The 24413-nt window shown below is 46.3% G+C and overlaps 1 protein-coding gene across 1 annotated transcript; it reads left to right on the top strand.

Moving 5' to 3' along the window:
- Window positions 1–5067: 5067 nt before the first annotated feature.
- Window positions 5068–23690, top strand: LOC142574109 (uncharacterized). Its single transcript, XM_075683270.1, has 5 exons — window positions 5068–5298; window positions 8426–8564; window positions 20973–21037; window positions 22076–22142; window positions 23386–23690. Exons 2-5 carry the CDS (start codon window positions 8483–8485, stop codon window positions 23496–23498), a joined length of 327 nt encoding a protein of 108 aa, XP_075539385.1. The 5' UTR covers window positions 5068–5298; window positions 8426–8482; the 3' UTR covers window positions 23499–23690.
- Window positions 23691–24413: the final 723 nt, after the last annotated feature.

Below are 24413 nucleotides of genomic sequence, written 5' to 3'. Positions count from 1 at the left end.
CGCCAGCCATTTTTTATTCTGTTTACGTAGATGATATACAAATAGGTTTCAAATCCTGCAACCTTGCAGTGTGTGAGAGGCAAGTACAACAGGGCTTGACCAAAGTATCTAAATGGGCAGACGAAAACGGATTTAAAGTGAACCCGAACAAAAGTTCTTGTGTGCTTTTCACAAGAAAGAGAGGCCTCGTTGCAGATCCCGATATCGAAATGTATGGCCAGAAAATCCCTGTGAACAAACAGCACAAGTTCCTAGGTGTCATACTTGACTCTAAACTAACATTTATTCCACACATAAAATATCTCAAGGTGAAATGCTTAAAAACAATGAACTTACTGAAAATTTTATCCCATACAGCATGGGGCAGCGACAGAAAATGTTTGATGAATGTTCAGAAAAGCCTCATTCGATCACGATTGGACTACGGTGCCGTGATTTATCATTCTGCAGCCCCGAGCGCGCTAAAGATGCTAGATCCGGTTCACCATTTACGAATTAGACTGGCCACTGGCGCTTTCAGAACAAGTCCCATTGAAAGTTTGTATGTCGAATCAAATGAGTGGTCACTCCATCTCCAGAGAACATACATCAGCCAAACATATTTCCTGAAAGTCCACTCTAATCCTGAACATCCGTGTTTTAATACCCTTAACGATATGACATATGATACACTCTTCCGTAATCGTCCCTCTGTAAGACAGCCCTTCTCACTTCGTGTGAGGGAGCTTAGTCTTGAAATGGATGTCCCAATCCTCAAACATCGCCTAATGCCTCCAGCTAAGCTGCTACCTCCTTGGGAGTGGCAGATGATACAATGCGATATATCTTTCATGCAAGTTACAAAACACGCTCCAGAGATTGAAATACAAATGCATTTCCGGGAACTCCAATACAAACACTCCTGCACGGAGTTCTACACAGACGCATCGAAGTCACGCGAGGGGGTGGCCTATGCAGCCGTCGGCCCATCCTTCTCGGAATCCGATGTACTGCATCCGGAAGCAAGCATCTTTACGGCTGAGGCCTACGCACTACTGTCGGCTGTAAAGCACATAAGGAGAACAAAACTTAAAAAATCTGTTATATATACGGACTCCTTAAGCGCTGTGAAGGCTTTGATGTCATTTTGTAAGCACAAAAATTCAGTAATCAATGAACTATATTCCGTCCTATGTAAATCATATATATGTAACCAGCATGTCATCATATGCTGGGTGCCGGGTCATAGGGGCATCGAAGGTAACGTTCTGGCGGACCACATGGCCACATCAATTGCATCGTATTCTGCTCATCCTACTGCTGCAGTCCCTGTCACAGATCTGAGGCCCTTCTTGCGCAAGAAACTGCGAAACTACTGGCAACGCTTGTGGGACAGGGAAACAAATAATAAGCTGCACGTAATAAAGCCACAATTAGGGTTCTGGCCTTCTGCAATTAAATCACGGCGGACAGATGTCCTATTCTGTCGTCTTAGAATAGGACACACATTTGGCACCCGTAACTTCTTACTCACCGGAAATGAGCCTCCAACATGTGGCCGATGCGGGGAGAGGCTGACCGTGCTCCACGTTCTCCTGGAGTGTCGGAAAGCCGAATCTGAGAGAAGGAGGCATTTTTCCTTAGCATACCGTCAACACATTCCTCTTCATCCTGTAATGTTTCTCGGTCCAGAACCGCTTTTTAATACAAACACTGTCCTAGGTTTCCTCAGAGATTTTGTCCTACACGTTATTAGTCCCATACATTCGTAGCGTTTCCTCTCTTGAGAGGATGCCGCTGTGACAGTCATACTGTATAGCACATGCCTCCAGGCCCTTGTGTTTCAAGGGCTCTGGCGAGGCAGTAGTGCTCCAGGTAATTTTACCATCTCACGGATCTTTTATAATGCATCATTCTCTCACGATGGACTTTATTTCTCATTGAACACGTCACTATCATCGACATAATCTTATAACACATAGATTTTACGCACTCTAGAGCGACTATATTTAAGGCCCCTTTACAGCCACGTCACATCAAGCTCATTGAACTCATAACTACATTGCGAATTCATCAACACTGGCTTGGCGCTCTTTGGCCATTACTGGCCCTTGCGCCAATAAAAACCAAACATTCATTCATTCAAGGCACAGTTCTAGCTCGCATTCTTTTCCTTCTTTTTATCAACGACGTAGCAAATGGCATTGATGCAACGGTAGACATGTTCGCAGATGACTGCATTATTTATAAAGCAATACAGACCAAGGATGGTCTAGTAGGTTTGAATGACGCACTTAAAACGATAGCGAAATGGTGTCAGGGCTGACAGATGACGCTAAATAAAAAAACGGTCTGCATGACAGTCACGAGAAAGAAAGGACCACTAACATTTCCATACCAAATTCAGCAAGGATAACTACAAAGGGTTCAAGAATACAAGCATTTAGGTATCGCTATTTCTTCCGATCTTTCAATGGAACAAACACGTGTCATACGTAGCAACAAACTCACTCTCAGAGTCTTTTCCCTCAAATGGTCCCTCAGATACGCTTCACCCAATACCATACTCGCCTTCACGTCACCCATTCGCTCTGTTATAGAATACGGTGGTATATGCTGGCTCCCACACACTAAATGTAAATTCCCAAACACTAAATGTACATAAACAAGTTTTTAGTACATTCTAAGGCTAGAATTTCAAGAACAAAGCACAATAAACAATTATCTGAGTATAGATTTCACAATGAAACATTCAAGTGTACATATTTCTATGAGAGAATGGAATCTGTTATCACAAGAGGTTGTCGATTGTACGACCCTCGATTCTTTTTTCTCCAAGCTGTCTCACCACATCTATGTTGCTACGTGATCAACTGTGGTTTTACATTTTCTTCTGTTGCCAACCACGAATGTGCATTTTCGATATCGCTGCACGTGTGTATTAATAAGCTTGTTTTTAAACCAAACCCAAGTCCCTTTATACACGATTATCGTTGAACCCTATGTGAATGATGTATTTTTCTCTTTTATGAATGTACCCTTTCCTGCCAAAGCCTTCGTTAAAGCTAGCAGTATGTACAAAATAAATAAAAAAAATCAAAAATAAGAATTGCAGCAAGCACACGTTTCTTGTTTTATCTCACTTTTGAGGGCGTCTTCTAAGGCACCCTGATCTCCCTTAGAAAAGATTGTCCCTTTGAGATATCATAAATTGTCCCTTTCCTGAATTTCTTTATTTTTTTTCTTCAGTATTTACCCAAAGCAAGTATCTTTTCCATTGCCATCACCCATGAGATTCTGTCAGCCTCTCTGGCCTCCCGCTTGGCGTTCTTTGTTGCCATATTGCTCACCTCACCGGTCGCATACTACTTGCTGGAAAGCTTCCTATTTCTTTTCCTCCTCTTTTATTCAGTGTTTTTCGTGCTCAAATATCTGAACACTTTCTCTCTATATTTTTTTTGCCATATTCCGCATTAATTCTTCATTATCAACTTTAATTTGAGCTTCCCTCACTTCAAAACTTGTCTTGCCCATATCACCCTGCACAGCTTCATTTATAGTTTTCCCGTGAGCGCATGATGCAAAGCCTCCCGCTGTCCTTTGGTTGCCATTGAGTCCTGATTTTATCCCTGAGTTCAAGCAAACAATTGTATTTCAAAATGTAAGTCTCGAACAATTACACCTTTCCGCACTCGCTGGAGCAACTCGTACCAATTGTACCCCCGTAGCACTCTGTGATTCATTGAGACCTCATTTCTCTTTCCCTTTGCTGTTATTGTTTTTTCCTGTGTTTCCGTTTATATATTACACTCGTTTAGCCATTTACGAAGGTATTTATATTCTTCTGCGCGAGGCACTTCATGGTCCTGTATTGACAAAGTTTGTTTTCTGTTTTCACTGATTTACATAACACCCTATTTTTTAACGCTAAATATTCTTGCCCTCCAGTCAAGAGATAATAGCTAGAAGTTTCATATCAGTTTGCTCGTTAGCTAGAAACACAATGCCGTCTGCATAAAACAGACCATGCGATTCCCAAATGTCTCGTCGACAGTCCCGGTCACGGAAATTGGGTGACACGACGCTGCCCAGCCGGTTTGATATTTGGCATCCGCGTGCACCTTCTAAGAATGCCCGTGAAAACGGAGGTAGCTTTAATCCACTTAGCCGCCAACGACCGACGGATGCTTTTGTGCGCGATCGCCATCGGGTCCAAATTACGCTGTTCGGATTTCAAGCGAACCGGCACACAGCTGCACAGGAGAGAGCTTTCTCAGTACTGGCAGGGTATCCCGCTGTCCGGCAGATATGCAGTCAATAAGCCGTGGTTTCATGGAAAGGTTCTCGCAGCTTGCATGGCGGCCGCTTGCAGGTCAAAAGAGGAGGACACCATAGGCCGATATTCGCAGCCCAACGTAGGGGAGAGGGAGGTGGCACGTGTCTTTGAGAAATCCTATCCCCTGGCGGGCTCTAAGGCGTGACACTGTTTCCACCAATGCTGTGTGCGGCACGAAGGTGGTTGTGCTATTGGTTACAATAATGTGAACTCGCATGTGTGATTGGCTGGTTTGCGACTCCTTTTGTGCAACTGAGGGCTTTAAAAAAGTCATGTTTGGTTGTGTGGAGAGGGCAGAGCTTCGGACTTCCACTTGGACAGACGCCTCGGCGTTTGAATAAAGCGTCACTTTAATGGACAGCGGCCCTTCCTTCGTGCTGCCACCGTGCACTCGAATCATCGAGGGACGCCGACTTCGGACCTTCAACGCCTTCTCTCCTTGACTAGCGTTGAAGCTACCAGAGGGCAAAGGGAAAGGAAATTAACTAATATCTTTACTACAAGGCACGGAGAGAAGAAGAAATGTCAAATATCAATTACCTGCCGTCATTAAGACGAATCTCGGTGCTGAGATTCTTCAGCAAGGAAACAATGCGGTATGGTACTGCGCTCAGGTAGCAATAAAAGCAGCAAATATTTGTTCATGCAGCCATCCTTGAAAATGTCGAAGAGAGAAAGAGAGAGAAAGAGAGAGACGTATCGAATTGAAAAAAAGAAAAATCTACCCATAATAAAGGGCGAGGTGCCCAGGTTAGGCAAATTGTTTCGCTCCTTGCTGCCAGAAATCAGCCTTGCTCGTCTACAGAGCTTAGTCACCACTCTAAACGACCGGATCCTTCCAAGAACATCGTGAAGTTATATGCGACAGTTTGCTGCTCCATCTAATAAGAAGCAGAATGTCAAAGTGAGAATGTCACTTCTCGATATATGCCATTGAGTTGGACAGTGTCTTCTGTACCCGCCGAGGACGCTTTCTGATTGAGGTAAGGGCGACTCTCAGGGGTCGATAAATCCCAGAGTGCAATATTCTAAGTATCAGAAGCCACTGAATCCGATAATAGTCTATTGAAGACAGTGAAATTGACTGATATTTATATGCCAGCAGCCCTTCTTTGCCGTGCTTACAAAATACACGCACGTGTAGCAGACAACCCTGCCTGCATACTTCAACTTAATTAACATCACCAAATTTGTATTTAATTTTTTGGTACCTTGACGTGCCTGGTTAAACCTACTCTATCAACAAGTCGACGTAAGCGCCCCACGGAGCACATTTTGCTTATACTACATCATTAAAGAAGGTAAATTTCAGTGAAGGTATAAGTGATTTTGTATTGTCTGATTCCACCTCTAACGTTCCCTGTCGAGTGCGTGCGCACCGAGGCGGCATTGTGGTCACCTCATACTTGCGGTTTTAGCCTTCGCTTTAAAAGGCTCGTAGATTGGAGGCATAGCAGATTTAGTTTTGTCACCAATACTCTTACCACTTTACTTCCTTTGCAAAGGTAGCAATTCTATATTTTTATGTTTCTTTCCTAGCGACCAGTAATATAGAGCGAATATAACACAACTTCTTTTCGATCAAATACCCTGAGGTTGACGAGTACTGCAACTTTTGCACTTCCCTGGAGTTTGTGCGAAAGCACTTCATCACGTGTAGGCAAGATTTTTTTGTCAAGTCTAGCGCATAAATGTGGCGTTGCTTCCCCTTGAGTGTGGTGAAGTAGAATTGGGGCATCTCTAACGCTTTTCTTAAAGTCTTGCCTTACCTGGTGTTAAGATCTGCAACATCCGTTATTTTGCATCATGTTACACCTCCAATTGGTTGCATCTGTTCGTGGTGAAGTGTCATCAGCTGTAAAAAGTTCTAAAGGCACACTGCGGTCTATGATTAAAGCGTAGCCAAACTGTGTTCCTGGTCTCTCCGGCTATGTTCTCCACGTTATTATGCAGTAAAACGTCCAACGCTAACTAATTACAGTCATTGTAACAAATACACTGTTCTAAGTACCTAGGGTCTTCTGATTCATTATCAGTATCGTACGAGCGTCGACTGGACCGCCGGTCAACGCGTTTTAGCCGCGCAAAGCGACGAGATAGACAGGAGTAGCACATGCGCATCAAGTTCACTGTTTCGTCTGCTAGGCTCTTCCCAGCAGCAAGTCACAGCTCCTACTACGATTAACTCAGTCAATGACCCCCGGCCTCCTGTGACTTTTATGCGCATGCGCTACTTTTGATTATCTCGTTGCACTGCATTGCTGACCGGCCAGACAGTCGACGCTCGCGCGGTACTGTTAAGGAATTGGTGGTCTGTACATCATTCCATTGTAAAACGAATAGCTTTCCAGAAGCGTCTAGTCATTCGGTTACGCTGACAATATTTGACGATCCTTCGTCCTAATGTTTTGTTAAGTGAGAGCTCTCTTTGCCGACTGTCAACCCCTTGTGTCATGTGGATCAGTCTTCTGTCTGGCAAACTGTATCGGAACCGAAAACTGTCGAATTGAAGAAAGAGTCGATGTCATAGATGGTGTCATCAAAGCGCGCCCGCTACCAGAGGCAGTATATTTGTAAACTTGGCCCATCATAAAGACTATATATTAATAAGCGTGGCTGTTATCAAAGATGATGTAGTGAGATGTTTGCCTATCGGAGATATATCGTAAGCAAAGGTGTCTATATTCAGAGACAATCTTCACACCAGTTCACATTCTGTGCCGTCATAGTGGTAATAATGTACTCTGTAAAGCGAGGGGGCAATTTTTAAAGCAGTGCGTTCCTGATTGCGGTAATGCTATCGAATACGTTTGCTCAGGTGTTTCATACAGAACTAGGGTTTACCGGGTTTAGTGGCAAACTCTCAACAATAACATATAGCCGGGGGTCTCCCAGAACTTCACCACGGATAAGAAAACCACAGAAAAAATTGACAGGGGAATTTGATTCACGAAATAATATAAAAATTCTGACGCGGTAACCCCTCCAATGTAAAGACAAATCTACATCGTTTCCTTTTTGATAATTCTCTGTGGGCCGCTCTGTTCCCAATGATTCCTTGAATAACTGGTAGTTGAGGTGTTTGCTTGAATTTTAACGCTGCAGCTCAGATGCATACCATATGACCATGAGTGCTTGTTTCTTTTTTTTGTTGTTGTTGTTTTTACTTGGGCACAACATGAAGGAAATGTTTAAGTCAAAGTTAAATCAGTCATGCTAAAAGCTAATATCCGACAAGTGCATTGTCTTTACCGTAGATTCCACGGAAAATTCATTTGGTCACTTTACAAACCCTGCTGACTGGTTTTGTTTCTCGCTGAGTATAGTATACTTTAATCTGTGATAATCTTATGGCAAAATCTGAACAGTATTCGCAAACGTTGTGTAGCGTCGAAAACCACGCGATCGTTTTTTACATCCTGTTAACGGCTTCTCATTAAGATAATTTACTATGAATAATCGAAATTATCATTCTACTTTGGCTATATATGATTGCAGAAGCCTGGTGCTCGTTGACCCTATATGTCACTATGTACTTTATAAAAAAAATTTTCAGAAAACGACACAAATGTTTCTTTTGTTGCAAACTGATGTAGTTCATGTTTGCGAGCAAAGTGTTCCAGGGCAGCATCGAGTAGTTTTTATTGTTTCACTACAGCAGTTTTGTTGAAGTATCGGAGTAGTTACAGCAAGTTATGAGGAACAACGCACACGGTGCAGATCAAAATTGAGCAGGCATATTTAAAACTTTGTTTTCATAACCTAGGGTTGAGGATTGCGCGAGTTGGTATTGCATTCTAAAACTGGTACAGGGCAACATAGAAAACAAGAAACAAGCCGAGCCGGTCAGATAAAGGAACAGAGCGTTCTGCTCCTTTATCTGGCCGGCTCGGCTTGTTTCTTTCTTTCTATGTTGCGCTTTACAATATTTAGAATTTCGTAACCTCATTGTGTGTTTTATATTGTACAACATAGAGTCGTCTAAAATGACTTTTATCGTGTAAAGAGATCAGCCTAATAAATGTTGTCTGAAAATATAGCTCAAAAAGTCCTAAGAATATTCGCAAGACGGAAACATTTGGCTGTCCCATCATATCATTTCGTTTTCAGGCCTCAGCAAATTAGAGTGACTCAACTTCGCTTGCATAAAGACAAAGAACGGCGAATATGTCAATCATGAAGATGCAGTTTGCACTACTGCACTTGCTTCTGCTTCCCACCTTCTGCACTGCAAGTAGTTCATCACCAAGTGAGCTTACGTTCCAGAACTAAGCGAAACTCGCACATATACAGTTAACCTTTGTCTGTCTGCTTCTGTGATATCGCAATACCTAAAGGAGTTGCTAAATGTTCTCGCTGCTCCTGACTAAAAAACTTAGATGCTTTCACTGAGCGCGGATATCCTGAAATCATGGTTGGTAGCAAAAATGCACAGCTACAGTAGTTGTCCTCATGCAGACGTGTTCAGCTTTTGAGACTCAGACACATAACACGAGTGCATAGAAAACACAAATGAGTTTTTATATAGTACTACCAGAGCAACTAAATTAAGAAGGCTCGATAGAAATGCTGATAATTTATGCACCTAAGAATGACGGTCGTCTGAGAAACGATGGCCGCGGTAAACATCCGCGCGTGCTGCATGAAATATCTCAGCGGAAGCGGCGCGCACGCCATTCTTGAGAAACTGCCAAAGTATATCTTGTGCGTTTTTGTTGCCGCTGTTAGGATCCGCCGTTAGTGGAACTGCTTGGACGAGGCCAAGCGGGGTTGCAATAATCATGAAAAGTAACAACCTTCACGTGGACAACTTGCTCCTTGTACCTTACATCAACGAGATAAGGCGACATCTTCTACAGCTCGGAAGTACAACTTTAGCGTTGTCGTTGAAGACTCCTTCGAGAATTAGAGCCTAAACCTCCTTCAGGCATCATAATATCTTGAACTAAGTAAAATATATCTTCAATGCCACCTACCATATTACCGAAGCTCATGGGCAAAAAGATGGCTTAAAGTGATTAGCAACTTTTCCCGTTTAATGAACTATGCGTGTTGTGAAAAAAAAAATGCACGAACACACGATATAGCTGTGGGGGCATGGCTACTCCTCAAGGAACGAGGCTTGTTCATTGCTATTACGCAAATGCTTCATCTTCAGCAGCATTGGGGCGAAAGTTACAAAATATTAATGTTGCTCTCTGTCAGATACGCATTTCTCTTCCAACTCCTTTTCTTGAGCCCTATATAACAGCCACTGCAACAGCGGACGCTGTTTAAGCGCACAGAGTTCCTGTTTGCTCTATGGAGTTATAGAAGAATTACTCTAAAGCGAAGCTACGTTTCCCTATATAATTCCGATTTGTTGCGGCATATGTGAAAACATTAAGCACAGATGAGGATCGATATCATCATGCCTGAAGCAGCTAGAAAGGGCGAAGGGAAAAAAAGGCCACTGCAGTTAGAAAGCTAACGTTGAACGTTGAACGAAAGAAAACTCCGGCAGCGCCGATATCATAATGAATGTCCACATAGTTGCAATTAGCATTGAATCATTATAGCGACAAACCGTATCGCTAAGAGCGCAATGTGTGCGCAAAGAGGCTACTCGCTCGCGCTTGCTACAACACACTCGGCCACATCTATTGCCACCGCCGCAAAGCCAAAGCATGGCGGTGTTTTAATTCCGGGGAGCATCGCAGCAATTTCATGAATCATTTCTGTTATTGTAGGGTGGCACACACCCAGCGACACAAACCTAGCAACCGAAGTTCGAGTCGAAGAGGTTCATATAAGGGGTGCAGACGCTTATTGGCACCTACCATGGGATTCAAAGCAGATTTAAAGACATTTGTAGCTGCGTGAGAATCGCAAGAGAGCAGACCACGGTTGTAAAATGCAGGCCACGTCTGCATCATAAGAGTGCATGGTACCGCCCAGGGACTGATCTGCGCCTCTACAAAGGGCTTTGGCAAACCATCAGAGTCATCTCTGACTGGTTACATTTATTCATGGCCATGGCAGCCAGTTATCTGCTGCCGGCTCAACAAATTTGTAACACCGAATGACTGAGCCCAGGCATTCGAGCGTCATTATCAGGACACGGCCAACTCAAGGTGAGTGCGACGGGGCCTTACACGTACCTGCTGAAGTCCTGTGGATATACAGCTTGAGAGGCGTTTCTGCGCTGACATGCCGGTCCTGCTGTTTCTCGCACCTGGACAGTCACCTCTTCGACAACAACCTGATTGGCACGCTGCTACGCTGCCACCATTCGCAATGGCAGGAGACGAAGCCTTTGCTAACGGAACAGCAAGTACCACCTGGTAGGCAAAACACGTACGATGACGTGGGGCCAGCAGTGACCAACTACTACGCCACCTGGAGCTCTCGCGTTCCTTCAGACGCTGTAACAGGACTCCCCTACGCAGGTGAGTGACACCCCTCCCCCCCAAAAAAAAGAACGGAAGACACTTTGTCAAGGCTAAAATGTAAAACGGCGGAAGCGTCACAGCATTGCCAATGGCGATTTGTTGCGTCGGAAACACCAAGGAGGCACACAACTCGTACAGGGCTATGTGAATGTTTGTTTGTTTATTAAATGCCTGCAACGTCGTTCTGGACGAAGTGTTTGTTAAAGTAGTTTGTGGCCGCCTGGATCTGTTGCAGCGCCGTTTGTGGATCAGGAGGAGACGCGTCTTCCATGGTGGTGTCGGGGCGTAGTTGCCCATCCTCATCATCCACTTCTCTCGATTGGCTTGTATTTGCTCGGCTTACCGCGGCAAGATGGCGGTCACGGCGCTTCCGAGCTTCATTTGCCTCCGTACCCGGAGATGGAGCGAGTCGCTTCAAATGCATTGCCTCTCTTGCGTTGGACGGTCACGTCCCTGGACTCTGTGGTGTCAGAGGCGCCTCGCCACCCTGATGCATGCGACGTATACGCTCAGCCTGTGTTGAGCGCCGCTTGCACTCATCGGTTGCCGAACATCGCGTGTTCGGAGACACTGATTCGGCGAGGAGAGGCATCCTTCCCACACAATACTGCAAAGTAAACTGCCGCCACCGCCGCCGCCACATCACATCCAAGGAGACGGTCGCCCCGAGCGCCTCGCGACAGTGACGTCAGGGCACACAGCGCCCAATCCGGAGGCCACCTCAAGCGCCCGACGACAGTGACGTCAGGGTGCACCGTCGAACACAGGGCCGCCACGCGTGCCAATGTGATGAGTCATCCCGCACGGCGCCGAACCACCCCGAGACCCCCACTCGACGACAGTCACGTCAAGCACGCGAGCACACGCCTGTGCCTAGCGACAGTGACGTCACGTCACAGAGGAGACCAATGAGCAGGCCGGAAATCTGTGGCAATTTCTGATAACGGCAGATGACATTTAGAATGAGCCATTAAAGGCTTCCGCGTTAATACGCGCTGACGGGTTCGCACAATTGCGTCTACCTTTGGAAGCCGTAATCAGGCGCCGGCCCCATTCGCCAAACTACCGTCTGTCAATAAGCCTGCTGCCCAACTTAAAGGCCCTTGCAAGGCTATTCTTAATGTTATAGTTAGGCAGACCACCAGCCCACTTGGCTACAGCGCGTCAGTGGCTTGAGGAAATGAGGAGCTACGCGTTCACGAGAACAGCACATGCTAAATCGCTTGGCCTGATCGGCCGCGTCAACTAAGTGCTCTTGCAAGTCATCGGCACCACGACTGGACGGTTAAAAACATGCTGGCTTCCGCGGCTACTTCTCCTCGGGGACATCCTCTTGCAACCCATCGGCACCACGACTGGACGGTTAAAAACATGCTGGCTTCCGCGGCTACTTCTCGTCGGGGACCTCCACATATCCATTCAAGAGCTCTGTCTACAATAATATTGTACCGGTGCTAACTTGGAGGCTAATAAAGAAGATCGACAACATTTTAAGAACCAAGCAGAAGATTGGAACCAAAAGCGCTAGGCGTAACGTTAAGAGACAGTAAAAGAGTGGTGTGGATCAGAGAGCAAACGGGTATAGCCCATATTCAGGTTCAAATTATCAGGGAAAGAAAGCAGCTGGGCAGGCAAGTATAATGCGTTTGTTTGATAACTGGTGTACCCTTACCGTTACACAAGAGGTGCCAAGGGCAAGGAAGGGCAGTCGAGGACGGAAGAAAATTAGGGGGGGGGGGTTGATGAAACTAAGAAATATACAGGCTGAAGTTGGAATCATCTAGCCCAATGGAAGGTATTATGGGGATTGAAGGGGAAGGCCTTTCTCCGGCAGTGAACACAAAAATAGGCTGATTATGATAATGAAAACGTACCCAGTCTCTTATTTATTCTCGAGGACCCCTGTCGGCGTGTGTCTGTGCGTGTGTGAAAACTTTTATTGTAATGAGGTCCGGAGGCTCGACTTCTTAGGCCGAGACGGGCCGCTCCCACGCCGGCACTGTCAGGCCAAACCTTTCAGCGACATCATGGGCCCTCTGGGCGGCCCTTAGTTGGTCTTGAAACAATGTGCTTTGAATGCTTTTCTCCCACTGTGTCCATTCATTCTCCCACTGGCGTAAGCGATAACCCGGTCGTGGCCACGCTGGCGTTGTGCCAGTACCGCGCCAATGCCGTGACTGCTAGCATCATTAAGGACTTCGGTAGGCGCAGAAGGATCGAAATGGGCCAGAACGGGAGGTGTTGTGAGAATGTCGATTAGATGTGAGAATGCAGAGGCCTCGTTATCGCCCCACTGGAAAGGGGCGTCTTTTTTCAAAAGCTCGGTTAGTGGTCGTGCTATGGCGGCGAAATTTCTCACGAAACGGCGGAAGTACAAACAAAGGCCGATGAAGCTGCGCACATCCTTAACACACTTCGGAACAGGGAAGTGCGCAACAGCATGGATCTTGCCTGGGTCCGGTTGCACTCCGTTCGCGTCAACGAGATGTCCAAGGACGGTAATCTGGCGACAGCAAGACTGTTAATGACTTAACGTGTGAAACACTTTTTAATAATAAACCCTCCATGAGACTTCCTTTCTCACTGCGTGCAAGAGAACTTAGCACGGAAATGGATGTCCCTGTTCTTGAACATCGACTAATGCCTCAAACTAAGCTATTACCGCCCTGGGGGTGGCAGGTGATAGACTGTGACGTATCCTTTGTAGAGGTCACAAAACACGCACCCGACATCGAAATCGCTATGCATTTCCGCGAACTTCAATCGAAGTACAGGTGCTCCGAATTCTACACAGACGCGTCTAAATCACATGCTGGTGTATCTTATGCTGCTGTTGGTCCCTCTCTTTCTATATCTGACTTACTGAACCCGCAAACAAGTATCTTCACTGCAGAAGCTTATGCAGTACTGTCTGCAGTAAGACATATACAGAAATTAAAACTCGACAGAGCAATTGTATACACAGACTCGCTAAGTCTCGTAAAAGCGTTAATTTCATTACAAAAGCTTAAAAATCCTGTATTCATTGAACTTTACTCCCTCTTATGCAGTATTTATATATCACATATACATGTAGTAATATGCTGGGTACCTGGCCATAGAGGTATCGAGGGTAATGTACTGGCTGATAAAATGGCCACATCACTCACATCACTAAACACTTTTTCTGCAGCTGCTGTCCCGGTGACAGATTTGAAGCCTTTCTTGCGCAAGAAACTGCGACAATACTGGCAACGCATGTGGAACGCAGAAATAAACAATAAACTTCACGTTATAAAGCCACAGCTAGGTTTTTGGCCCTCCCCAACAAAATCACGGCGAACAGATGTCTTATTCTGCCGCCTCAGAATAGGGCACACATTTGGTACACACAATTTTCTGCTTACTGGAAATGAACCGCCAACCTGTGGTCGATGTGGTGAGAGGCTGACCGTCCTCCACGTCCTCTTGGAGTGTCGCAAAGCCGAACCTGAAAGAAAGAAGCATTTTCCTCTTGCATATCGTTATTGCATACCTCTTCACCCAGCTATGTTTTTTGGTAAAGAACCATTTTTCAACACCAAAGCAGTCCTCAATTTTTTAAATGAGGTTGTCCTACATGTTATGAGCCCAATAAATTCGTAGCGCATCCTCTCTCCAGAGGATGCCGCTGTGATAGTTGTTTTATATAGCACCTGCCTCCAGGCCCTTGTGTCTCAAGGGCTCTAACGAGGCCATGGTGCTTTAGTTAATTTTAGAAACCTATGCATTATTTTATATCATATCATTATTTTACAATGCACCTTAATGCTCATAGTACACGTCATTTGTCACCGCCATAATTTTATTAAACGTACATTTTACGCACTTCACAGCGACTATATTTTAGGCCCCTTTACAGCCACGTCACATCAACTTCACAGAATTCACAACTCCACTGCGAAATCACTAACACTTGCATGGCGCTCTTTGGCCATACCTGGCCCTTGCGCCAATAAAACCCACACATTCATTCATTCATTCAATCTGGCGACGGCCGAATTGGCACTTGGATGCCTTGAGTTGCAGACCGGCTCGACGAAACACGTCGAGCAATGCTGAGAGGTGCTCGAGGTGCGTAGCGAACGTTGGGGAGAATACGATAACGTCGTCCAGGTAGCACAGGCACGTGGACCATTTGAATCCGTGAAGAAGGGAGTCCATCATGCGTTCAAAAGTGGCAGGGGCGTTACATAGACCGAACGGCATCACTTTGAATTGATAAAGACCGTCGGGTGTGACATAAGCAGTCTTCTCGCGGTCGAGATCGTCCACGGCAATCTGCCAGTAGCCGGAGCGAAGGTCAATAGAGGAGAAATAGCGAGCACCGTGGAGGCAGTCAAGGGCGTCATCAATCCGAGGTAGGGGATACACGTCCTTTTTGGTAACCCTATTAAGGTGCCGATAATCCACGCACGCAAAAGCGCCATGAGCCATACAGGTGACGCCCATGGACTATATGATGGTTCAATAATGTTCGTGGCAAGCATTTTGCGAACCTCCGCGTGAATAACTTGACGCTCAGCTGGTGACACTCGATACGGGCGGCGATGAATAGGAGGGGCATCGCCGGTATTAATGAGATGGTTGACAGCTGAGTTTGGGCCAAAGGACGATCGTTAAAGTCAAAAATATCGTGGTAGGAAAACAGAACGCGGTAGAGTTCACGAGCGTGCTCGGACGGCAAGTCGGGGGCAATCATTTGCTGGAAGTCCGCGATGGTACAATTTGCCGACTGCGATGGTAGAGGAGTATCGGATGAAGTGTCGGCAACTGCAATGGATGCTACTGAGTGATCCTCGAATGAGCAAAGGTGGGCCAGAGACATCCCACGTGGCAGCACTTGTGTCGTCAAGCCAAAGTTGACCACTGGCAGGCAGACGCAATTCGCCGTAATAGATAAAACTGTATGAGGTGCTGTGATCCCGTGTGTAAGGAGGACGTCTTGCATAGGAGCCGCGGTGTAGTGACCGTCAGGGACTGGTGGGGATGACACTAGGTCAACGTAGGTCAGTGCCGAAGGTGGCAAGCGAACGAAGTCGGCGGAACTGAGGCGACTGGAGTGTGGTTCAGCAGGATCGAGAACAGGCAGGTCAAGGCGGAGAGTATTGGCGGAACAATCGATGAGAGCAGAATGTGCGGAGAGGAAGTCTAAGCCGAGGATGATGTCGTGGGGACAGTGGGCGGTGACTGTGAATAGCACTATTGTTGAGCGATCGGCGAAGGAGACGAGGGTGGTACACATACCAATAACGGGGGCTGTTCCGCCATCGGCGACACGGACAACAGGCGTCGTGGCGGGCGTGATAATTTTCTTGAGCCGGTTACGAAGGTCAGCGCTCATTACGGACAAATGCACCCCAGTGTCTATGAGTGCAGACACAGAAACACCGTCGACTTGCACGTCAAGAAGGTTCAGATGAGTGGGCAACGTCAGTAGAGGATTTGGCGGCGTAGGGAGCAATGCAGCGTCACCTCGAGGCGCTGCATCGTGTAGTTTTCCGGCTGGGAGCGGCGTCCGAAGGGAGTCGGCGAATAGGAGCGACGGGGCAGGGGAGAGCGAGATTGTCGTCGTTGGGGCGAAGGCGAACGAGAATAGGGCGGTTCGTTGCAGGAGAATCAGTGGCGGCATTATCGGAGCGTGCGGCATAGGGACGAGAAGGGCCACCTGGGGAGCGAGAGTAGGCAGTGTGAGTAGACCCGATCGGGGAACTCCAGCGACTACGACAGTGCCGAGAAATGTGCCTGATTCGATGGCAGTAGAAACAAATGGGCTTGTCGTCAGCAGTGCGCCATTCAGATGCGTGGCGGAAACGTGGTGGGTAAGAAGATGCGGGACGGGGCGGAATGGAAGAAGCCGGGCGGGTATCAGGGCGATGGGCCGAGCAGATGGTGTGAAGACCCATGTTTTCGAACTCCTGGCGGACAATTGCCTGGATCAGTGAGACCGTGACTGCAGATGCGTAGGTGGGACTGGAGTCGAAGGTAGCCGGATAGGCAGCTTCGATCTCACGCCGGACGATCCTGGTAACATCAGCAGTGTTGTTGGGACGAGGAGCGTCGGCACAGGAAGATGTCGCTGGGGTGTTGGGCAGACGGGCAAACTTCTGGTCAATACGTCGGCTTTTGGCGAGTTCCAGGCGGCGGCACTCTTTTATAACAGCATCCACCGTCGCTACGTTGTTGCACACGAGCAAGTTGAAGGCGTCATCGGCAATGCCTTTGAGGATGTGGGAAACCTTGTCTGACTCAGTCATGTGAGTGTCAACTTTGCGGCGCAGAGCCAAGTCCTGAATGTACGTGGCATAGGGCTCTGTTGACGTCTGTACACGGCCGGAAAGCGCCTTCTGCGCGGCAAGTTGGTGACCGTAGGGGTTGCCGAACAAGCAAATCGCAACTGGTGAGCTTATCTTCGTGCGTCCGAAACCAAACTAGAGGTGTGCCACAGAGGTAAAAGACTACGTTGGCGAGCATAATAGTAGGGTCCCACCGGTTATTGCGGCTGACGTGTTCATACAGGCTGATCCAGTCATCGACGTCTTCCCCATCGTTGCCTGAGAATACGCCAGGATCACGGGGAGCGGGGAGAGTGATGTAGGTCGTCGAAGTGGCAGCAGGTGTCGGAGCCGGCGGAGTCGGGTTGTCGTCGCCGGGAGCCATGAAGGAAGGCTCGACGTACCGTCCACTGCGAAGCTCTGTGACGAGGTACAGGGAACGTCCACCTCCACCAGATATGTTACGCAGGAAGACACCGACGAAAAGCTATTTACAAGTATATTTACAAGGCAATACGCTGCGCTTGGCCAAGAGGCAACAACCCGCGCTAGCTTCTAATCGTCGTCGTCGTCTTCACACTGCTCGCCTTTCGTGATCGCACATATTGTGCCGTAGCAATATTATGGATGCATGTTTCTGGGGAGAGGGTTGGTTCTGATCCTATTCCTAACTTCAGTCCTTAATTCTACTTCAGCCTCTATTGGGCTCCTTGATGTATTCACTTCAACACCTATTGCCTGTAATATGTTCCTGTCAGCTCGGGATTTTTTCAATCTTTCGTGTTGCGCTAGCTGTTGGGCCTCCGCTATTTCTTCCACTGTGTTGTGCACCCCTAGACTCATGAGTTTGTCGGTTGCAGCGTTACCGGTTATCCCTTGGGCTACATTAACGAGCTTCCTGAGCATAACATTAGATTGGTAAGCGCTGCCGAAAAAGTTCGTTGAAGAACAGCACTTAGGCACACTGTGCGACATGCGCAGTTGCTCTAATTGGTCTAAGGGGTTGTGTTTAACCCTTCCACAACTCTTCTGTAAACCCCATTGACTACCCAGGGACCCAGGCTTGTGGAAAATTCGCTTAGAAGCACAGACACATAAACACAGTCAGCCCCAGGAAATAAGTGAAGTCATCTGCGAATGCTCATCACGTAAAAAAAACACATTAAGCTGTTTTCGAAGCAAGTCCGAATGGGGCTCACGTCGTACATATTCAGACAAGCTAGAGTGAAAATATATTAACACGCGCCACACGCGGACCTTGTGGAGGCGCTCTCAGTCGGCGCAGTGGCCCACAGGAAAGCTTGAAAGAGAGTACCGGTTGTAAACACCAATCCTACATGATGCGTCTCTGATTTGGCCATCTGGCGTGCAAGTTCTGCATTGCTTCAAGCAAAAGCCATCTCTCGATGAATGTCTCCGCTAATTGAAACTTTTTTTGAAGCAAGTTTACTGTTTCATATTTAATTTATTTAACGTGCACATTAGTGAACTGTAATTGAAAACAGCAGATTGAGACGCTTAATAAGATATGCTTTCCGGAACTCGTATTCTGTTCTATTCATGAAGTATCCAATATTATTTTCTGTTCAAAGTGCTCGGTAGTATGCATGGCCCTTTGAAGAAATCTGATGCATTGGTCCCCATTACTCCCATTGTTCATTATATGCCATACGTGACAACCCTGATAAATGAAACCATGCTGCACACTCTATCAAAAAGCGCGCTATTTGACATGAAAAAGAAAGCGCAGCTAACCCAAGGTTTGTCAGACACCTTCTGAGAACAATCAAAATAAGAATCCTGAGCCAAAACCGCTCTATGCAGGTGAATGACCAGCGAGGCTGTGAAGCACAGGACACTGAAGTGACAGAAAATTTTTAAGAAATATACTGCCACGTGGTAGTGAGGGTCGAGGACACAGCAACAAAACTGTGAATGGCAAAACTAACTTTATTGGACGAAGCTGTGCATCACACGACACTGAGGTGACACAAAATTTTGAACAAATATGCTGCCACGTGGTAGTGAGGGTCGAGGACACAGAAGCAAAACTGTGAATGTCGAAACTAACTTTATTGGACGAACCTGTGCCCACAAAAACAGGCTACACTCAATGCTCAACGAAAGCGGCGAACACAGTCGATTATCGTCAAAGATCTTAAGAGCGGGTGAAGCGCGGCGGCTCTAAAACACATCAGTCATGGAATGTTCCAGAGTAATCGCCGCGACCCGCCTGTTTTCCACAAAGTTCTACACGATTCGCGTCGCGCATACAAGAAATCTGAATATACAATGCTCGGTGACAGACAGCGGATGAACCATCGATAACATTCCAGAAACTTCTGATACATGCAGGAGCATCCTGCGTTGTGCGATAACATTTGTTGGACGGTGAAACGTGGTCACCCCATGAGGATAAACAAGTGCACGTGTCAATACGGGCTTATTTACCGTGTTTTTATACATTCCCGAGGACGACGGGACGGCTGCCCCAAGCAGCCAAAGGAAACTTGACACGCGTGAGGTTTAGACGGGAGCACCACCACGGTAGAACAGAAGGAAAGTAGATGCGCATGTGTTTTGAACGCCGACAAGGAGAGGCCACTCCGAACGTAGACATTGCCGATGCTGGTAAAAGTGGAGTATTTGTTCTTATTAGCCTAATAAATCATGCCAACTTTATTTGTATCCAAGGTATAAACTTATTTTAGCAAGTAGGCAGAGTGCTTGTAGCCTTATTTGCTGAGCGCTTGTAGCCTCTGCCTTACGGTGGCATAAGCCATTGCATTTTCGCTTGCTTACAGGGATATTACCCGCCGTGGTTGCTCAGTGGCTATGGTGTTGGGCTGCTGTGCACGAGGTCGCTGGATCGAATCCCGGCCACGGCGGCCGCATTTCGATGGGGGCGAAATGCGAAAACACCCGTGTGCTTAGATTTAGGCGCACGTTAAAGAACCCCAGGGGGTCAAAATTTCCGGAGTCCTCCACTACGGCGTGCCTCATAATCAGAAAGTGGTTTTGGCACGTAAAACCCAAATTATTATTACAGAGATATTCTTGCTTACATGGCTTCTACTTTTTTAAAACTTACGCTGTTCTGCACGTTGTATGAGAGATTCCAATGAATGAAGGCACTTCGCTTCAATTTACTGCGTGCTTACAGCCTCTGCATTACGAGGAGGCTGAACTATTGTATTGTTGCTTGTTTGAAGGGGGGGGGGAGGGGGTGAGCCATTTTTGATAATGATAACTTTTGTTGACACGCATGAAAAATACATAGAAACTAGCCATATACAGTATCGGCGTGAAAGAAATGAAGGCTAAGACATTACTAAACACTTAAAAATTCTTGTTTAAACATACACGCTTGTTTGTTGTCCCAACGAGATGTTCCTGTCATGCTTGATTTCATTTTTTTTTCATTCATTTGGTGACGTTTGCAAACAGCCATGTGTCCTTTGATCTGTCGCCCTTTCTGTTGTCCGATCTTGTATTACTCTTTGACTGGCTAATAACGTATCATGCCATAAAAAATGTCAACCGATGCCTCTAGCAAAGCGCAGTTTGCGTTGTGCTGCATATCCGTTAGTCGTAATCCCACTTGTCTAGGGTAGTCGAGTCACCTGTGGCGAACAGCACCAGCATCCACGGAATCGACCATGAGGTACCGCTGGAGCCCACATTTTTGCCGAATAGTGCATGCACCCAGTCTAAGTCGTGCAAATGCACAGCCACATTGTGGCGTCGATCTGCGTTTTAATTTGTGACATATGGTGATCACATCCGATCGTCATTCACTCTTACAAGTGTGCCAGCGACTGTGCGTCAGGTGTGTTTTATTGGTGATGTTTTAGTTTTCCAATTTGTTTCCCTATATGATCTGTCACCATTCTCTCTAACACTCCTTTCTCTATGTTTGTGCTTGTAATATAGGGCCTCCCCACGAAAACTGCACAGATGCGTTGGGCGGTCACCGTCACCAAGGAGAGCCTTGCTTGGTACGTACGTCTGTTCATCGTTCTTAGCTCTAATTTTCTATGATCTGTATTTGCCACTTTAAAACTGCGCATGTTATATGATCACATCACTACCCCGAGCATTGTTGGGCTTTACGGAAGGAAGCGTGGTTTGTTGAATAATAAGAAAGGCTATTATTAAAATTGGCCTGGTGGGTACGTAGGCATTGCGATTGTGCAGGAACAAATACAAGAGGAGGACACCAGTGCAAAGATGGACACGCACTAACGTAGAACGAAATACTATTAGGCACAAATGCAATCGCTATACGATGTGTTTCTTTACACCATGCAGAACATTTAGAAATCGCCTGCAGTAGATAGCATAATTGTACTTCTTATGATGGATCAAACGAAGCATCTACAATACTTGTAATGAAGAAATCAAAACGCATAATCGAATATTCAACAAATAATTCCCTGATAACATGAATAAATAACTGAACGAACAACGAATATTTCCTAACAACGTTACTTCATAACGCGACAACTAAAGCTGCCCGAGTTCAGCAGAAATGTCGCCCCGGCACCAGTGATTACGCGTCTCAAAACCCTGGCCTGATGAGGTGTTCCGCCGCTGGTGTTTAGGCAACGGACATGAATGACGCACGACGTGAACCCGAGTGAAAGCCGTAAGCATTTCTGGAGCGGCCGGCGCCGCCGCCACAGCAGAAGCCACAAAAACGGCGTGTTTCCAGCGTTTAGCAGCATGTACACGTGTTGTGTCACCCCAAGATATCGTAAACGCGTATTATTGGAGCAAATTTGAAAGAGCTTCAAAGCAAATATATGCTTTGCTATCGCATTCAGATTATTCACCTTTTATCTAAAGTGTCTAATTTTTCGTATTCTCAACATATCAGATGTAAAGTAGCCTGCAGAGCATTTCTAGTTATCTTTTAACATGATTCCCTAGAGTTTTCTTCGTTCTTTACAGAACTGCCATGTTCGCACGTTCCGCATTCGTTCCAATCTAGTAACTTTCATTAGCTCATGTGGCTTCGTTTCTATTTATTTCAGGCAAGGACGGGGAATGGCGCCATGAGCCATTCAGAGTACCGCTGTTTGGTTGGTACATGTTCACGCGGTAGGTGTATTGGCCAAGTTTGGAGAACTTGCGCCACAATCTGAGCGCCATATAGCCCATCATTTTAACGAGGTCTATGACATTAGCAATAGTAGCTCAATAAACGCATTTTAGAAACGTGTAGTGGTTTAAGTATCAGTATTTATTTATAATACTTAGAGTTTAACATACTTAGAGCTCGAAGGCATAGGAGTTTACACCTCCTAGTCATTTCACAGCTTATCTCCCCTATATTTGCTTTCTCGTTTGGAACAGAAAGCCACATTTGTCGTTTAAAAGCTGGTGATGATCACAGGGACCAGAAGGGGACCATGTATTCAACCTAGATTTTGGCATCATGAGCCAGCTTAGCAAAGCTATGCCACCAGTACCAGATTTTCAGCGGAGGCAACTGCATTATAATATTTAAAGATTCAACGCAAGATGACAAAATGCCAGAGACTTTAGAGTGGATCATAGCTGATCCATGAATACGCAGGATTCAGTGAGCTTTAAGTTTGAAATTCCCACGATGGCGAAAGGAGTACCCTACCCTTAATATATCCCTGCTTGCTAAGTTCTCACGAGCGAAAATAGGTACGCAAAACCAACGTCATGCTGGGGCGTAAACGATGCAAATCATATTTGATCTGGCAAGGTAATAGCACGGGCACATGACACGAACACAACCTCATATCCAGTACCTCTCGGTGGTCGGCGGTGGAAGGACGAAGGCAATGTATAGTCTTCAAAACTGTGGCTGTTTGGACGCGTTCGTGCACCTTGGCAATTTGTAGCAGAAAAACAAAAGAAAATGTATGGACGGACAGAAGAAACGATATAGCCCTAGCGTGTCGTCTGTTTTCGCATGTTCGCTCGTGTTTTTTCGCGCTACGATTTCTCACAATATATGATGTTTGTCGAGGTAAATAATGTTGGTAAGATATGAAAGCACAGCTATACGGGAGATTAGTTTCAAGACAATTAACTCATCGTAACCGTGCGCTACGGCAGCACATTTATTTTGGGGGACTGTCCAAGAGGGCTGACATCCGCAGTGGCACATAGGCCGCGTCGCATTTTGTTTAGCGAGCGCTTACGCTGTTGCAAAAACTCAGTTCTCCAAGCTTCGTACTAGGAGATGCAGCAGCCCGCACATAGCTAACGCCAAAACCTATCTGTATAGGACGAGATTTTTTGCAGCCTGGTCGTGCGAGAGTCGGCCACGTCGCTAATTCAGACACCGTGTGCTGCCTTCTTGCAGGGACTACGAGAGACGGGAGAACATGGGTGTACTTGTGGTTCGCATGCGCTTGTTGTGTCGTTTTCATAGACGTCTTCCTGTTACACCATCTGAAATACGTGCTTTCTGCTTGATCCCCTAAGAGTGAGCCACAAAAGTTATTCTTCCAGCGGCAGCGTGCCGTCTTTGGCTGCACCACAACAAGCGCAAGAGGACGCACGTCATGCAACAGACCTGCGACGTGTAATAAATGCATACACGAGAAGCTTGTGTTTCGGTGGTGGGTGTTCACCTCGCCAGTTTTCCGCGTTACACGTAAAACACCAAATAGCATTCGCTTTGAGCAGAAAAAATTTCGTGCCCTGTGGACCAGCTCGCAGTGCGATATCCCACGGTGAACAGCCACGGCGTAGAACCTGGCCCAATGCCAAAATTGAGTTAATCTGTATTCAAGTGATTTAAGGTAGGATAAACGGATATAGGGGGATTAAGATGTTGATTTACTTTAAAGTGATCACTTGTACCAGTGCAAATGCTCTGGAATTCAAATCATGTAAGGATAGTTAGGTGAATGTTAATCTGTTTCTATTCGTACCAGCTTGGTTAATTTTCAGGACGGAATGCCCACGGAGGTCTCTACGTGCCTAAACATGCGTTTTGAACGCAAAAAAAAGGTTATCAGAAACCGACAGGGGGGCACGTGCCGACTTCCCAAGTTGAGGAGCGATTGTCCCGTTATTGAAAGTACATCAAGATTGCAAGAAAATTGATGTTTTTCGCATCAAGTTTGTTTCTCATGCCTGTGAATCCGCTGGATCTGATTACTCGTGACTGCAAAAAGAGAACGCAGAATGTGACTAGCGTGCACAGAAATAGCTCTGCGCACGTGGCAATACCACCCGCAAATTGCTTTTTTTTCAGATTTTTTTGATTGCGCAGAATGTGGGGGTCCTCGGTTTTATACTTAGTTACGCGAAAAGTAATCGAAAGCTTTCCGAAAAGGTCTGCTGCCCCCCTTCAGCGATCTCATAAGTAGATAAGTAGATTAT

Source organism: Dermacentor variabilis, chromosome 3, assembly GCF_050947875.1.
Source record: "Dermacentor variabilis isolate Ectoservices chromosome 3, ASM5094787v1, whole genome shotgun sequence".
Taxonomy (NCBI): domain Eukaryota; kingdom Metazoa; phylum Arthropoda; class Arachnida; order Ixodida; family Ixodidae; genus Dermacentor; species Dermacentor variabilis.
Note: the sequence above shows the minus strand (reverse complement) of the source record. Positions and strands in the feature narration are given on the sequence as shown.

Bases quoted from the DNA above. Each gene is read 5' to 3' on its own strand.
- LOC142574109 (XM_075683270.1), top strand. From the start codon at position 8,483: ATGTCAATCATGAAGATGCAGTTTGCACTACTGCACTTGCTTCTGCTT. The intron at 21,038-22,075 runs GTACGTACGTCT...TATTTATTTCAG, and splicing joins ACCAAGGAGAGCCTTGCTTG to GCAAGGACGGGGAATGGCGC. The intron at 22,143-23,385 runs GTAGGTGTATTG...GCCTTCTTGCAG, and splicing joins GGTTGGTACATGTTCACGCG to GGACTACGAGAGACGGGAGA.